At 49.0% G+C, this 12,716-nt stretch overlaps 1 protein-coding gene across 2 annotated transcripts; it reads right to left on the bottom strand.

The window, feature by feature from the left end:
- Positions 1-723: 723 nt before the first annotated feature.
- LOC127301963 (uncharacterized) lies at positions 724-5,075 on the bottom strand. 2 transcript variants are annotated; one of them, XR_011745511.1, is made up of 3 exons: positions 4,575-5,075; positions 3,952-4,448; positions 724-1,363 (listed from the first exon to the last, which is right to left on the bottom strand). XR_011745511.1 is itself a non-coding variant. In XM_051332274.1 (2 exons), the coding sequence occupies exons 1-2, from the start codon at positions 5,063-5,065 to the stop codon at positions 1,354-1,356; spliced, it is 501 nt and encodes a 166-aa protein (XP_051188234.1). In that variant the 5' UTR covers positions 5,066-5,075; the 3' UTR covers positions 724-1,353. The 2 variants fall into 2 exon arrangements, 1 of the variants encoding a protein (XP_051188234.1); XM_051332274.1 differs by lacking the exon at positions 3,952-4,448.
- Between the last annotated feature and the right edge of the window lie 7,641 nt (positions 5,076-12,716).

Raw genomic sequence — 12,716 nt, 5'->3', positions numbered from 1 at the left:
GAAGATCCAGCCATGATTAACAAAAAAGAGGCAGCATTAGCAATCTGGACCAGTAGAAATAAAATAGAGATGATGAGATTAAGTGTCAACCTATGCGGTCAATGCAGTTAGTGGATGAACTTGTGAAAGAACTGGAATTACCAGAATATGTACATGCTGCTGTAACTGACCAAGACAGGAGATGGCTACCTGCAGGTGAGATGGCGTTCTGAGATAAATGCAGATGGAGCCTTGAGTGTTGAAAAGATGAGACTGGTGTAGGGCTTATTGGCAGAAACCACCGTGGAGAATTTATAGCCACGGGATGCATGAAGTGCAAGAATATTAAAGACCCGTTTACAGTTTAACTGATTGTGTGCCGTGATGCGGCTATTCTTGTCAAGGAGGAGGGATGGGCAATTGCCAGATGGTTCAGATCCTATGGAGCGACAGGCAGAGCTGTCGAACTTTAGGGATACAACCGAGAGATCCGCATCGAGTGATGTGTTTCCAGGAATTTCAGTTAGTCTTAACTAGAACGGAAGCTAATCATGCTGCACATTGCTGTGCCAGGAGAGCCCTTACTAAGAGATGAATTTAGTTTTGTTCGGTTCTGTTTCCTGAATGATATTTTTTAAAGTCAGAACTACCATTGCATGTTGAATGAAGTGGTGAGGGGCTGAGGGCGATGGTTTGGAATAAAAGCTCCAGACATACTCATTAAGCAAAACTATGTCATACTCATTAAGCGAAACCATGTTAAATAATCATAATCCAGAACATATCATTGCCTTCGAATTCACAAGGAGAATCTGGCAACTTGCACAAGGTCAAACTTGTAAAGATCAACACAGCACCGATAATGTTCTGAAGCAAAAAAAGAAAGGACACAAAGTATAGTGTTGCCCCTCTATCTCCTAGTATGTTGTCAGAGGAACAGAAGTATTCCTAACACATCTACTGCACATAATTAAACATTGGGCACTTATTATCACAATCAGCTAATATGTCTACAATCCATTAACGCGCGCAACGCATGAGCTGCAAGGCTTCACAACTTCCAAGTCAATTGTAGAGGGAAGTTCCACTTGATGTATCTTTTCGATTGCCAGGGTTGCTTTGTTGGCTTCCCAGGTAGTGTATTTAGTCCTGGGAAGGCATTCGCCAGTTTTATTGGAAGGAACCTAAAAAGACCTTCAGTGGTGTCCAATATAAGACTGGCGCTTTCTCGAGAATATGACTTGTTAGCTTAATCACGCTCCTTGCAGAACAAAAGCCACCGATCATAACATTCTTAAGGTTGCTGTGGTGACATTCTTGTGTCAGAGTCCGATGTGATAAATCAGCAGCAATCATATCAAGGTTTTGTGTTCATCATCGATAACTGCATAGAAAGAATTTTAATGTCAGTCTTCTCAAATAGTAGAATGATTAAATACTCTTATTAAAAATTAATGCACCATCAGAAAAACAAAACAAAATGATGGAACTGAAGGGTCATCATAGTTTAAAATAGTCAGCTATCTCATTTAGCCACGACATTTTTGGAGGCTATGAAAGGCTATAGCGGGCTATTTCATTTAGCGTTTTTTCAAAAAAAATGGAATATTTCAGTCATATTTTACCAACAAAAAAAGAGGAAAACTATGACTCAAATACAATAGGTGATACAACTTATTCAACTATTTAAGGCAAACAAGTATTCAGTTATTCAACTCACAAGTTTTATCTAATCATATTGAGCGCAAATTCAGAAAACAAGAATTAAAAAAGAAAAGAAAAGAGAAATTCAAGATACAAGAGGTTTAGTGGCTAAATTAGAGGCTAATTAGGGGATAAATAGGGCTATAGCTGGCTATTAGCGGTATTTTCTCATTTAGCCTATAAATGGCATAACCGTAGCGGCACCCAAAAGGCTATAGGCAGGCTATAGCCGGCTATTTAAAACTTTGAGGGCCATGCACAAGTTCAGCATGGCAATGCGTGTTATCCACATTTTTCCCATGTATCATTTTGCTATTCTTAGATTCAATTCAAGTAAACCTAAAATGACAACATGAGCCAATTAATAGAGCTGATATTTTTTTAGAGAAAAAGGTATTCTGAGTTAACTGAAGAAATTAATGTAAATCAATGTAGTGAGTTCCCAATCTCTCCTACTATAAAAAAAATTGAGTTGGTAGTGAGGTCACACCCTTACTCTTACATGTGGGACCTATTGCCACTGTAGCCAAAATAAATAATAATTTGATGCCCCCACTTGGCATCTATCACAGTACTATCTTATTCTCTCTAGTAATTTTTTGCATCAATCCAATCAGTGACAAGCTGCAAAGAACTGCCAACTAGCCAGGTAGTTCAAATTGTGTATCAGATGCAATCGGATATTACGAATTGTAGTATGCTTACAGCCTACCATGTTCTTCCCAATCCTGCAGTGCCCTGCCGCCATTCTTTCCTAATACTTAGATTCAAGCAAAACTAAAATGACAATATGAGCCAATTAATAAAGCTGTTTTTCTAGAGAAAGGGTCTTAAAGCCAGGAGCATCATAAGAAAAGAAAAAAAAGGATAACTAATTATAGGTTGGCGAAACATGGCATCACACTTGCCAGTCCTTGCAATCAGCATATTCTTGGAGAAGTCCTGGTTATAGAGGGAAGTATGTTTCTTTGGCATGTCCGCCGCACTGGGTGCTGGACTCAGGGGTGCACTACACCGGCAACGACACTCCCCGACGACTGCTACACTAGTCCCAGCCAGGTCCTGCCTTCCACCTGCCAACTCTCTAGGCATTTATGGGTGCGAGGTACGTTGGCCTCGGCTGTGCTGGAGCTGCATTTGTCCTTCGAGGTGTTTGCAATTGGTTGTGGCACAGCCCTGTTGCTCCGAGTCTCGACACCTCGCCATTCATGGCTGGAGGCTAGGCTAGACGAAGCCCTTTGGTGTTACGTTTTGAAGTTAGAGGCACCTCCTCACCTAGTTGTAGTCACTTTGTGAGGACGGTCGTGTGTGTGCGTGTGTTTGTGTGTGTGTCCCTCCTCTCTGGAGGTTGTAACCTGTTGCCTTCCTTTTCAATGCAATGAAACGCAAATTCTTTTGCGTTTTCTCGAAAAAATAGAGGGAAGTATGACCGCTTTACCAATAGTTGAGACTCAATCTGGAGAAGTTTCTGCCTATATTCCTACTAATGTGAAAGGCTTGTCATATATGACACCATAAAAGAAAGTATTGAACTGCAAGCCTCTCTTTTTTATAAGAAGAAACATGCTGAACTGAAATACTAAATGGGAATGAGGATTTAACTCACCATAATACAATCTATTTCATGACTACTGGTACAAATATATACTTTCCAAGGGTCAGTAAAAGTCATTATGCTGAAAAATATGTACGTCCAATTTGATCGAAATGCAAAACTGCACGAACATGTTTTTGAAGTTATCTGGACAACTAAACCTGTATTTGCAGTTCAGTACCAGAAATTTATTGGGCATAAACATTACCACGGCATCTGAATTCATATATGTTATCACAGCCTGTTCGGTAGCGAAGTATTCAACGAATACCGCAGTTTCTATAAATACTTCGGTTTTAAAAAATTGAGGCGTTTGGCTCAAACACTGCAGTTTTAAATATTTAATACCTCAGTATTCCCAAAACTGTAGTAATTTCTAATCATTTAAAAAGAGCTCCCGATCTCTTTTTTTCAAACTGAGAAACGCAAGAAATAAAGGGTGCCTCCACTTTGCTCGATAATCTATCTGCGCTGCAGATGGCCCTCTTACTCGTGCTAACTATCGTTGATATGCATCGTCGTCGTGAGAGTTTCTTTCCCTCTAGAGAGGCTAGCAATCTAGCAAACCCACATTGATAATGCAAACTTACCTAAAAAAACTAGCACCTGAAACAAGTTGCAATGTCCTATGCAAGCATAATAATTAATTAATTAATTATCGAGGGCAAGCTTACCCCTTCAAATAGTTGGCGGGGACAAGGGCGGTGGAAAATCAGCATAAAGATCGCCAAGCATAATATAGTTACCAGTCTGAAAGAACCATTCGATCTTGAAAGTCTGGAGATTCAGTGAAAAGTAGTCTACTATTTCTCTATCGTCTTTTGGATACCCATATAGGAGCTACACCCATGATGCCATAGCGGTAATTTGCTGGCAAAGAGATTACAGACTTGAATTGCCACTGTCCCGCGCCATTCCCATCCTTAGTACGCTGCACCTCATACAAGAGATGGGATTCACCATATTTGATTTGATCAGAGATGGTAAACATCCCAAAACATCCCTTCTCCTGTCTCCACGATGGCCATATCTCGCATCGCACGGCCAGGTGCAGGCGGGAGGTCGATAGCAGAGAAGTGCATCCTGCGCGTGTCAAGCAGCAGCAACTTGTCGGCCCGAAAAATCCCCCAACAGAAGCATCCATGGGCGTAGTAGCGCTGTGACGCCCAGCCTCGGAACATGTCAAATGTAACTGGGCCAGCGAGCCATTGTCCGGCGCTGGAAGAGAAGACCAAGAGGACAAGGCTGGCTGTGTACCGCACTAGGCACATCACTCTGAACGACGAGGCGTGCTCACCTTGGTCGGGAGGAGCAAGGAAGGGCTCGCATTCCACGATGTCCGGCAGATGGACTTATCGTCGGGGATGGCAGGTAGCGCCGGTGCAGGGGGTCGCAGACGGCGAATTCCCTGACCAGGTCGCGGGGGTTGTAGTCGTCGCTGTATCCCTCGAGGGCGGGGGAGAAAAGGGCGCGGCCGTCGCGGAGACACCAGCGGTCGATGGACGGGGGGAGGAAGGAGCAGGAGAAGTCGGTGTTGGCAAAGGTGGCTGCGGCGGCGGCGGAAGGGTGGGGAGGCTGGGCCGGGATAAGGTTGCCGCACAGGAATCCGAGGAGAGGCGGCGGGTGGAGGATGCGGAATCGGCGGAGGAAGGGGTGGCCGGTGATGACGCGGCGGAAGGAGATGCAGGCCATGGAGGCGCGGGCTAGATCGGCGGCCGTGGGAAGGCGGAGCAAGATTTCCTCGAGGGCCGGCTGCGCCATTAGGGCATCTCCAACCGGGCGACCCATCCCGCGCCCGCGCGTCCGGATGGGTCGAAACGGACAAAAACCCGGCCCAATGCGGGGACGCACAGCAAAAGTGGACGGCCGCGGCGTCCGGAACGACGCAAACCCGGCCCAAATCTGGGCTAGGTTTGCGTGGCCGCGGATGGCACGCGCCGTCCGCTCGCGTCCGCGCGCTGGTCGCCTCGTCTCCCTTGGGCCCACCCGTCGGTGACCAAGGGAGTCTATTAAATGGGGACTGGAGGGGATCTAGCCCTCCACTCCAGTCCCACTCCACTCCCGCAATGAAACCGCCGCCATGGCCCCGGCGAGTTTTCGCCGGAGCCAACGACGACGAGGCGAGCAGCCGGCCGGCGTCGTCCGCCGGCTGCGGCCATCGTGCGGAAACCGAGGCGGCCTCCACATCGGAGAGCCGCCGCGGCGCGCGGCATTGCCGCAACCGCCGCCGCCGGCCTGCTCGAGCCCAAGCCCGAGTCCTCGGAGGAGGACCCGGACCTCCGCGCCGCCCTCATCATCTCGGCGGCGGAGGAGGAGGCGAAATGGCCGCAACTCCATGCGGCCATTCGCACCTCCGAAATGGAGAAGGTGGCGCGGCGGGAGGTGGAGGACGCGGAGGGCTGGGAGCTCTACGCCCAGGCCCTCCAGGCGCGACGGGAGGAGGAGGAGGCGGCGCGGCGGGAGGAGGCCAGGCGCCGCGCCGACGACGGCCGGCGCCGCCGGGAGGAGAGGTGCCGCCGGAGGAGGCGGCGCCAGAGGCCGACGCCGCCGGCGGCGAGAGGCAGCAGCGCCTCCAGGCGGCGCGGGTGGCTCCGGACCCCCACTCGCCGTGGAAGGAGGCCCTGTGGTCTCCCTGGCCGGAGTCCCCGGCCCGGTCGAGCCACAACAGTGCCTCGCCGCCCGGGGACCTCGACGACGTCGCCGACGACGCCCACAGGGGCTAGGCGGCGTACCGGCAGCCACCGCGCCGCCGACCAAACCCTAGAGGGTTTTTTATTTTCTGTTTATATTTTAGTTTAAATTTAAAAGCCCATATAGGGGCTTCTTTTGTTAGTTTTATTTACCTAAAATAGGGCTATGTACTAAATTTGCCCAAAATAGGGCATATGTTTAATCAAATATCGTTTAAATTTGCCATTTTCATTTTGTTTTCGTGTTTCTCCAATTTGCGATGCGTCCGCGCGTTGGGCGCAGCGCGCGACCCAAACGGACACGCGGACGCGGGGCGCTGTCCGCGTGTCCGGGCGGCGACCCAAACGGCCCAAAACGGATGGCCCAGCGCGTCCGTTTAGGTCGCGCGGTTGGAGATGCCCTTAGGCCTCGTTTGGCAGGAGAGTTTTTCTGTGTTTAGGTGAGGATTACTTCACAGCCTCACAGCTCACAGGGATGGGATTGGTGAAAACAGTTCGTTCCCGATATACTCTTCTCCATCTCAATCTCCCTCCTGATATATCAAGTCAGGGTGTTTGACACACATGGTTTAAGAGCATCTCCAGTCGCGTCCCCAAAGCGTCCCCTAAATCGCGCCGGAACGTTTGGGGGACGTGTTTTGTTCGTGCCGCGTTTGGGGGCGTTTGGGGACGTCGCTCCCCAGCCGCGTCCCCCAAACGCGTCCCCCAATCAGAAATTCAAATAGTTGCATTCAAAAGTCAAAAGAGATCGTTCCCGCCGAATCGTCGCGATCAGAGTAGCGGCGATCAAAGTACTGGGCGCGCGATCATATTACAGACCGGTGGTGCATCCTAATTAGAAGAAGAGGTTGGCGACGGCGACGTATCCTGAGTCGACGCAGGCCCGTCGATCACGATGACCTCGTCGCGATCTGCCCGGTGCTGTGCATGCTCTGTCTGCTCCGTCGCCAACGCAGAGGCCGACGCATGTGTAGCAGTAGAAGACGCGTCAGCCGGCTCTTGCTGCGCTGCCGCTGCCAGGGCCGCCGCGTCGGCGGCAGCGTCGGCCGCCGCTATTTTGGCTTCGATGTCGTCGAGGATCTGGCCTTTGAAGAAGTTGTGCGCCGCTCGCGTCCGGGGAGACATTCCCTAGCTATGTCGACATTCTCAGCAGGGACATGTCGTCCCTGCGTTTCTTGAGCTCCAACTTCTCCTCTTGCCTCTTGAGCAGCTCGGCCTACCTTTCGTCGGCCTTCTTGTCGCGGGAGAGAAAGGTCGAGGAGACGTCGGCGATGCATTTCGTGATCGACGCCTGCGTCTTCTCACACGACGCAGCGTCGGCCAAGGCGGCCTTGGCAGCCTTGTTGCCAGTAGGACGCCCTGTCGAAGTTGCCAGCGACGCGTCCAGATCAATGGCGTCCTTCCCCTTGGACAGCGACAAGCGCGTCAACCGCCATTTCTCGTCCATCCTTCCGGCTTCTTCTTCGCAGCCGGCGCCTTCCGCGGCTTCGCGAACGGCGCTTTCGCCCCTTTCGTCCCATTGCCCGGCGGCTTCTTGGCCGCTTTCTTGGCCATCTTTTTGGGGGCTGTCGGCGACGCCATGGGGAGAGGGTAGCGGCGGCGGGTGGACGGCGGGAGGGAGAAAGAAATCGGCAGGATAGGAGAAATGAATCGGCGGCGGGATATGTGTTGGGAGGCCAGAAATGCGCAGCGGGATAGGCGCGATTTGGCGGGAGAGGCGGGATTTGGCGGGAGTGGGAGACGAATTTTCCCTGTGTCTCTGACGGGTCGGCCCCGCGTCGGTTCGCCGCGCTTTTCGTTGTGTCCGGCGTGCCCGGAGCGTCCCCTGTGGGACGGGGACGGGCTCGGGGCGCCGGACACCGTATCGGGCCGCGCCGAACAAAAATGGGCTTTGGGGAACGCGGCTGGAACAGATTTTTGGTCCGGCGCGCCCCAAATTGCTTTGGGGGACGCGGCTGGAGATGCTCTTATGGGTCAAGAAACATGCAGGGAAAGATTTGTTGCAAAACGTTTGATAGGATGGACGACATCGCAGAGGTCCGACGGTTTGTTTGCCATCGGACTCAGATGTGTAGTATTTACCTAAATTATATGGGTGACATACGGTGATTCTAACTAAATAGGAAAGAGAGAGTTTGATTGTGCTAACAAAATAAGGAAAGAGATGATTTGATTGATCCCACAAAAGCAAAAACATTTTCTTCGAATTTGATTTGATTGTGCTAACAAAATAAGAAAATGCATCGGACTGGGTACGTGAGACGGATGCAGATTAACGTTCCGGATGTTTCCAATCTCCTTCACCAAACGCGTTGTATGACCTACGACCAATTCCAATATAATAGTATAGATACGATGATCAAAATAGAAGTATCGCTGGAGCCTCATTGATGATGATGAATTGAGCGAAGGAATGTCTTCAGTGATAACATCTGTAAAATCCTTTTCATTATAGCCCGTGGCTAAATTTTGTAGGGGTGTTTTCATTGCCGGCAAATAAAAAACATCTTTTATATTTGCTTCATGCTATTTTACATGTCTAATTTATTTGTCGCTCAAAACATAGATCACTGGTTGGTAAACAAAATCTAGCCCTCTTCAGCCTTGCACGTTTGAGTGTGAATCAACATGTAGCCATGCTATGACTTCGTGTCGACTCTCTGTTGCTTCAACTCCTTGTTGAAACAAAGGGTGTTGGTTGCGCACGCCGCCGGTTCTCTGGTGGGGTGCTCTTGGAAATAACGATGTAGCCTGCGGGCGGCATGAAGACACCTTCTGCAGTCGCGTGTCCCAAATCGTCCCATAAACGACGTCGGATCGAGCGTTTCGAAACGTGTTTCGTTCGTGCCGCGTTTTGGGGACGCGGGTCCCCAAACATTAAATACTCTCTTTTTTATTTTTTTTATTTTTATTTCAATAAAGAGAAGAAACATTCCACAAAGTAATACATAATTGAAAACGTGGTTTACACTAAGATATAATTTGAAACATGGTTTTCCACAAACTAATACATAGTTTGAACCATGGTTGACACAAATATAAAACATTGTAAAATAACTAAACCTAACTAGTGTTGGCATCAAAAATTTCGTGTGTTCGCTGCCAAGAAAGAACTCAGGCACTCTCAGTCACCCAAACTGAAAATCCAGCTGTTGACGGTGCCCTGTTGGTTCTTTCGAGGAAGAACAACCTGAAACCTCCATGCCTATTTTTGCTGCGAAGAAACAACACTCAGTCGTCGTCCTCCTCGACGCTGTCGCCGTGGTAGTGACGGCGGCAGCGCGTCTCGTCGAACACCTTGACGCTCATGTCCCCCTCGCCAAGGTAGGAGAACATGAGCACGAAGCCGGCTTCGAGGTGGTGGTGGCGCGCGAACTTCTCCCAGCCGATGTGGAGGTACATCTTGCCGCGCGTGTCGTAGATCACGTCCACAATCCACCGGCAGCAACCGCAGGCAGCCTTTCACAGATGCAGCGAGCCCGGCTCGTCGCCGTCGACGAAGTCGGCGAACATGTCCGGCAGGCTCTGGATGCCGTGTGGGTCGTCCTTGAGGACTGATACGTCTCCAACGTATCTATAATTTCTTATGTTCCATGCTAGTTTTATGACAATACCAACATGTTTTAGTCATACTTTATAATGTTTTTATGCATTTTCCGGGACAAACCTATTAACAAGATGCCGCAGTGCCAGTTCCTGTTTTCTGCTGTTTTTGGTTTCAGAAAAGTTAGTTTACAAATATTCTCGGAATTGGACGAAACAAAAGCCCACGGTTATTTTCCACGGAGCTTTCCAGAACACCGAAGAGGAGACGGAGAAGGGCCACGAGGCGGCCACCCCATAGGGCGGCGCGGCCCCACCTCTGGCCGCGCCGCCATATGGTGTGGGCCCCTCGGGCGCCCCCCTACACTGCCCCTTCGCCTATTTATTTCCTCCGTCGCGAAAACCCTAGTACCGAGAGCCACGATACGGAAAAAGTTCCAGAGACGCCGCCGCCATCAACCCCATCTCGGGGGGTTCAGAAGATCGCCTTCGGCACCCTGCCGGAGAGGGGAATCATCACCGGAGGGCTCTACATCACCATGCCCGCCTCCGGACTGATGTGTGAGTAGTTCATCCTTGGACTACGGGTCCATAGCAGTAGCTAGATGGTTGTCTTCTCCTCTTGTGCTATCATGTTTAGATCTTCTGAGCTGCCTATCAAGATCAGGATTATCTATTTGTAATGCTACATGTTGTGTTTGTTGGGATCCGATGAATATTGAATACTATGTCAAGTTGATTATTGATCTATCATATATGTTATTTATGTTCTTGCATGCTCTCCGTTGCTAGTAGAGGCTCTGGCCAAGTTGATACTTGTGACTCCAAGAGGGAGTATTTATGCTAGATAGTGGGTTCATGTCTCCATTGAATCTAGGGGGGTGACAGCAACCCCTAAGGTTGTGGATGTGCTGTTGCCACTAGGGATAAAACATCAATGCTTTGTCTAAGGATATTTATATTGTTTACATTATGCACAGTACTTAATGCATTTGTCTGTTGTTTGCAACTTAATACTGTAGGAAAACGTTGCATAGAAAACAAAAAATTTCCTACCGCGAACACGAAATCCAAGCCAAGATGCAATCTAGAAGACGGTAGCAACGAGGGGATTATCGAGTCTCACCCTTGAAGAGATTCCAAAGCCTACAAGAGGAGGCTCTTGTTGCTGCGGTAGACGTTCACTTGCCGCTTGCAAAAGCGCGTAGAAGATCTTGATCACGATCGGTTCCGGCGCCACGAACGGGCAGCACCTCCGTACTCGGTCACACGTTCGGTTGTTGATGAAGACGACGTCCACCTCCCGTTCCAGCGGGCAGCGGAAGTAGTAGCTCCTCTTGAATCCGACAGCACGACGGCGTGGTGTCGGTGGTGGTGGAGAACTCCGGCGGAGCTTCGCTAAAGCTACGCGGGAGATATGGAGGAGAGGGGGGCGGCTAGGGTTTGGGAGGGGGTGGCCGGCCACTTCAATGGGGCGGCCAACTTGTGGTCTTAGGGTGGCCGGCCCCCTCCCTTGGCCCCTCATTATATAGGTGGATCCCCAAGTGTTGGTGTCCAAGTCTTCGAATAAGACCCGAACCAAAAACCTTCCATAAGAGGGGGAAACCTAGCCAAGCTAGGACTCCCACCAAAGGTGGGAGTTCCACCTCCCATATGGAGGGGTGGCCGGCCCCCTAAGGGGGAGTCCACTTGGGACTCCTCCCCACTAGGGTTGGCCGGCCATGGAGGTGGAGTCCCATGTGGACTCCACCTTCCTTGGTGGTTTCTTCCGGATTCTTCTAGAACCTTCCATAGAACCTTCCGCGACATTTTAATACACATAAAATGACATCCTATATATAAATCTTATTCTCCGGACCATTCCGGAACTCCTCGTGATGTCCGGGATCTTATCCGGGACTCCGAACAAATATTCGAACTCCATTCCATATTCAAGTACTACCATTTCAACATCCAACTTTAAGTGTGTCACCCTACGGTTCGTGAACTATGCGGACATGGTTGAGTACTCACTCCGACCAATAACCAATAACAGGATCTGGAGATCCATAATGGCTCCCACATATTCAACGATGACTTTAGTGATCGAATGAACCATTCACATACAATACCAATTCCCTTTGTCTCGCGATATTTTACTTGTCCGAGGTTTGATCTTCGGTATCACTCTATACCTTGTTCTACCTCGTCTCCTGACAAGTACTCTTTACTCGTACCGTGGTATGTGGTCTCTTATGAACTCATTCATATGCTTGCAAGACATTAGACGACATTCCACCGAGAGGGCCCAGAGTATATCTATCCGTCATCGGGATGGACAAATCCCACTGTTGATCCATATGCCTCAACTCATACTTTCCGGATACTTAATCCCACCTTTATAACCACCCATTTACGCAGTGGTGTTTGGTGTAATCAAAGTACCTTTCCGGTATAAGTGATTAACATGATCTCATGGTCATAAGGACTAGGTAACTATGTATCGAAAGCTTATAGCAAATAACTTAATGACGAGATCTTATGCTACGCTTAATTGGGTGTGTCCATTATATCATTCATACAATGACATAACCTTGTTATTAATAACATCCAATGTTCATGATTATGAAACTAATCATCCATTAATCAACAAGCTAGTTTAAGAGGCATACTAGGGACTTCTTGTTTGTCTACATATCACAAATGTACTAATGTTTCGGTTAATACAATTATAGCATGATATATAAACATTTATCATAAACATAAAGATATAAACAATAACCACTTTATTATTGCCTCTAGGGCATATCTCCTTCAGTCTCCCACTTGCACTAGAGTCAATAATCTAGATTACATTGTAATATACCTAACACCCATGGCATTCTGGTGTTGGTCATGCTTTGCCCTAGGGAGAGCTTTAGTCAACGGATCTGCTACATTCAGATCAGTGTGTACTTTGCAAATCTTTACTTCTCCATCTTCGATGTACTTGCGAATCGAGTGGTAACGCAGCTTGATATGCTTCAGCCTCTTGTGTGACCTTGGCTCTTGTGCATTGGCGATGGCACCCATGTTATCACAGTAAATGATTAATGGGTCCAATGCACTAGGAACCACACCGAGCTCTACAATGAACCTCTTCATCCATACCGCTTCTGATGAAGCCTCTGAAGCTGCTATGTACTCTGATTCTGTTGAAGACTTCGCCACCGTGCACTGCTTCGAGC

The sequence above is a fragment of the Lolium perenne genome, chromosome 5 (assembly GCF_019359855.2).
Source record: "Lolium perenne isolate Kyuss_39 chromosome 5, Kyuss_2.0, whole genome shotgun sequence".
In the NCBI taxonomy this organism is placed as follows: domain Eukaryota; kingdom Viridiplantae; phylum Streptophyta; class Magnoliopsida; order Poales; family Poaceae; genus Lolium; species Lolium perenne.
This window is presented reverse-complemented; position numbering and strand designations above follow the sequence as displayed.

What these genes read in the sequence shown, in the direction of transcription:
- LOC127301963 (XM_051332274.1), bottom strand. Translation starts at nt 5,065, where the DNA reads ATGGGTCGCCCGGTTGGAGATGCCCTAATGGCGCAGCCGGCCCTCGAG.